Below are 4,673 nucleotides of genomic sequence, written 5' to 3' on the forward strand. Positions count from 1 at the left end.
CGGACGACATTAGCGATCGCGTTGATGTTCGTCACGGGATCCTTTATCATAGCGACCGCGACTAAGGATAGCAAGTACCCTCATTTCTTTAAACATCGGACGAAGCTGAGAGAGATCCGCGGCTTCAAACCGGAATATATCTCCACGGCGATCGGATTTGGAAAGAGGGACGGTCCCGCGGAAATCCTATCAGATGTTAGTGGACGCGACAGAGACCTGTTATCTATTCTGAGGAACCTCTCGCATATGTAAGTATTTCAATTAATTTCAATTAATTAACTCACTCTGCAAGTGATATCATAAAAAAAAGATCAAATATTGGAAGCGTCTCGCGTCGGAAAAAAATTAGAAATTTTCGTATATTTTCACTATAAATTAACGAAGCGTCAAAACTCATTGGATATATAAAGGAAATACATACAAAAAAGAAATGAGCACGTTTGAGAGAATTTTTATTCAATTTGGGATGATTTTGACCAACTGCGATTAATTCAATTGATAATTAAAGTAATATATCAAAAAAAATCAACAATTTATAAATATAATATAAAATTATTAATGTGAAATTATATTAATATAAAATTAATTATTAGTTGTTGAATGCGTTGAAAAAAAAAGTCAATAATGAATGATATTAAAAAATATGTTGTGTTTAAAAAATTTGCCATTTGAAATAATTGTCGATTAAATTAGTTGGGATTTAATCGATCACTGATTTTCAACGCACCATTATCAAAATCGCAAGAAGTTTTATTAGACATGAAATAACTTGATTGCAGTGCGTCTGTGGATAGACTACTTCGACTGATGCAAACGAATCCTGCATTGGCTGATAAATTGATGCAGCTATCGATGCAAAATGACCAGAGCGAGCAAGGAGAGTCAATGACGGAACCCTCGAGATTTGGGAGAACATTCGAGCTATTTTAATCCTTGCGATCGAACCGCAAACGATGAGTTTTAGAGGGGCGTCCATCTTTATAGATTCTTAGACGAAACGTTCGATATAATATCCTTGAAACATAATATACGTTCTTATATTTAGCGTTTTATCGTGTAGACGTCTTTCCATCCTCGTAATTTCTACGCGACGAAGAAATAACGAGTAATATTATAGTTTCTTTCTTTTTTTCATCTGACAACATATAGTTGATAATAAACTTTTAGAACAATGTTCAATATATATGTATATAATTGATAGTATTGTATAATTATTTCTTTTTTTTATCATTAAAGATATATGTGTGTAAAATCGAAGAATATGGAAATGAAAATGATGGAAAAATAAATATACATTCCTGTTTGGAATATTATTCTGTTATCTTCCATCTCCAAATTAGAATATAGCTGCAATATATGAAACATAATGAGATATCTTGAATTGCTGTATCGATCTCAAACCTGCCTTAAATAAATAGATTCTTGGAAAATATAACAATGTTTGAAATCTTGTATTCTCTGTTTGTATTCCAAATTATTGCATCATTAACTTTTATGAATTATTGTTAATTATATATATTAATTAATACATTTCTTAATTTTAAAGTTATATATTATAATATATATTATAAGTTATATATTCCACAATAAAACAACAACAATTCACAATCACTTTTTCAATAATTTAATGCTTAAATTGAAAAATAAAATAAAGAAGATAATTTTAAAATTATTTTTGTTACGAAATATTTAAAAAATATCTTATCAATTAAAATCCTATGGACAGAATAGAATTAGACAGTTTAATCCATTCCGACTTCCATGGATGTTTAGTGAATTGAAAATAGTAAAGGGATTTGTCAGCCAATCAAGTTTTAAGCTCATTTGAAATTTACATGATTCATGTTCTGTCTGTTTTCTGTTCCTGCACTAGTCTGTACTAGAACTCTCTTCCTCGCTTTCAATAAACATTATTTTATTTTAAATTCCAAAAAGTACATTAGTTCAGCCAAATAAACAAATTTTCATTCACGCTACAAATAAGCTCTATTTCTGATATTCGATTGGTCGAAATCTCAGACACGTAACGGGATTTCCGCCAATGGTTGCGTTCAGCGAATTCAACACTTGAATAAACGCTCGCTGCTACTGATATATTCTTCTAGATATATTCTTCTAAAATGATATATTCTTCTAAAATGCTGATTGGATGATTTAAAAGAATACACTAATAACAACGAGCGCTTGCTCAATTGTTGAGTCTGCTGAAGCCATTGGCTGTCTGATGATCTTGCCCTTAATTCTTGCCTTTAGTTCTTCGCTAAATCTAAGTATAGGAATCAATCGTATTAAAAAATCATTAAGCGCTAACTGATTAGTTTTCTGTACTAAACACAGCCATTCTTTACCTATAAATACCGGTCATATGATTATATACCAATGAGAGAACAACCGCTCAGTAGCCGATTGGTCAGTTCCTGACATATCTGTTTATAAATGAGCGTATTCGCATGTCTATCTAGCAATATTGGTAACCTATGGTCGTAAAACGGACGTGCGTTTTCTTTCGGTTCTCTGCAGTCTCTATTCTTCATCTCGACGTTCGTGCTTTGTTCTTCTCGCGATAATTGCGCGACGACCGGGTAGCGGACCGACGGTATTACCTGCGCCACGAACTGGCCTAGAGTGTCCTAGAGTGATCCTAGAGCAAGAATTTAAGGAATCCGAGACGTGTTTCTTGCGGCAGACCAGACTGCAGAATTCGTGTCGCCAAGCGCCGTCGTGGAGGACACGAGTCCCCGAGTCCGCCGAGTCTCGTCACGCTCGGTGACTTGAGAGAAACGTCAGCATCGCGGGTGACGCCGACTGCCTTGAAGCCTCGTTAGAGTCTTGAGTCTCCGCTGAGGCCCCGCGCAGGCCTCGCAATACCGCGTGATCAAGGTAAGAATGCCCCGCCGACGTCCCGTACTCAAGCAGGACACGGTTACGATAACGGTGCCGACCTGTGCTAGCTCCCCCCCCCTCCCCTTTCCTATTCTCCCATCCTCCACCCCCCACAAACTGAACGCCATCCCGAAAAAAACTCACGCTTGCACGCCCGCACATTCACGCCCCGCGTGTTCTTCACGTCGCAGCCTCTCGATTGCAGTAATTGTGGACTGTTGTGGACGTCACCTTTCATCGCGTTTTAACTTTTCATCGCGCGTGACCCTGTGCCGTATAACCTAAAGGAAGAGTTAAAAGGATTCTCTTCAACCGAAAATTACTTCAAAAATATTTTTTTTTGATAGGTACCGCATGCACGGAGATAACACGTGATCTGCACTGGCATAACAGCGAGGTATTGTACATTGTTTCTGGAAGGAAAAGAAGGCTCCAAAAAGCCTTTCTTACTATTTTAGGTATGTTCTTTATGAGTGCTTTCTGGCAAGAGACAGGTGACAATATAAACTATGTGAATCAGTAGTTGCTTTCCATTTAAACTAAAACTTAAATAATTTTCATTTGTGATGTCAATTGACATCGCATGTTACTTTTCATTATGACATATAAGACTCAATTGAGTTTTTATCTATAATGTATTTTAATGAGTCCTGTTAATTAATATTAAAAGTAAGAGTCTCCTTCTCCATAAATCTATGTTGTTGTGCGATAACTTTGTTGAGTAAGCAAGCAATGACATCATTATCTGAATATAAAATATATAACTTTAGATTACAGTCATTTATGTGAAAATGAAAAGCAACTATTATACTCTCATTGTTTATCAATGTTAAGGATAAAATGACCACTGTTATACTGGCTGCATTCGACAAAGAGAACCAATGAGCGTTCAATTTAATATGATAAGTTCTTGCTTTAGTTCTTCACTGAATCTAAATGTAGAACTTAATCATATTAAAGAATCACACTAAGCATTTTTTCTGCTGAAAAAAATCACTATGTCTTCTGCTTGAAAATTTAATTGAACTTTTTGCACCTTTATCTTTATCTTTCTTCTGTTTTTCTTCAACGTGAAGAAAAAGAGAAGAAAGATAAATTGTGTTTATACTTTATTTAAAGAATTCTGAGAATATTCTCTAGAATGTTTTCTAAAGATGTCTTTAAGACATTCTAAAGATGTCTTTAAGACATTCTTTAAAGATCTATGTTGAATGAGATGCAACAAGTTCAATTGCAAAAGAACAGACCTCTTTTTTGTAATGTTTTTTATCTCCTTGTAAATAAAAATGAATGTACAACTTGGACTAAAAAAAAAAGAAGTCTTGATACACGATGTTAGATGGATACGCTATATAGGATCTGTTTAATGAACTGGAAGTTGCTCCAGCTTTATTTATTAATTGAGCAATATTACTGCAATCGATACTGTGGATTCCTTAACATTTTATAACATGTGCACACGTTACACACAGTATAAGTTTTTTAAAGTTTATCATAGAATTAACGCTCTTAATAATCATCCTCGGAATCATCACAATGGCAAAATTTAATTCTGGAAGGAAGAAAGTAAGGTAATTGAAACATTTTTTTCTTTTTTTTTTTAAAGAAAACACGAGCTTGTATTGATAGATGTTGTAATGAATTTTAATGACTAATTGAATTATATTTTGCCAAAAACAATCATTAATGTGAGTTACGTTACTAGGATATGCCATTATTAAAGCTTCCTTCATATATATATATATGTGTGTGTGTGTGTGTGTGTATATATATATATATATATATACATA

The 4,673-nt window shown here is 34.1% G+C and overlaps 2 protein-coding genes across 3 annotated transcripts in view; both read left to right on the plus strand.

The window, feature by feature from the left end:
- Positions 1 to 3: 3 nt before the first annotated feature.
- LOC108684594 (allatotropin-like) lies at positions 4 to 1,308 on the plus strand (the record flags this gene model as incomplete). The annotated part of the gene is made up of 2 exons (XM_018188994.1): positions 4 to 248; positions 780 to 1,308. Coding segments are annotated over 2 exons (396 nt in total), but the record flags the coding sequence as incomplete, so codon positions are not given.
- A 1,183-nt stretch (positions 1,309 to 2,491) lies between these two features.
- LOC108685302 (zinc finger CCCH domain-containing protein 18-like) overlaps positions 2,492 to 4,673 on the plus strand; it is a 6,950-nt gene continuing 4,768 nt past the window's right edge. For both annotated transcript variants that reach the window (XM_018190029.1, XM_018190038.1), the window contains exon 1: positions 2,492 to 2,880. The gene's annotated coding sequence lies outside the window, so the exon portion shown is untranslated. The remainder of the gene's footprint in view (positions 2,881 to 4,673) is intronic.

The sequence above is a fragment of the Atta colombica genome, unplaced genomic scaffold (genome assembly GCF_001594045.1).
Source record: "Atta colombica isolate Treedump-2 unplaced genomic scaffold, Acol1.0 scaffold100, whole genome shotgun sequence".
NCBI lineage: Eukaryota > Metazoa > Arthropoda > Insecta > Hymenoptera > Formicidae > Atta > Atta colombica.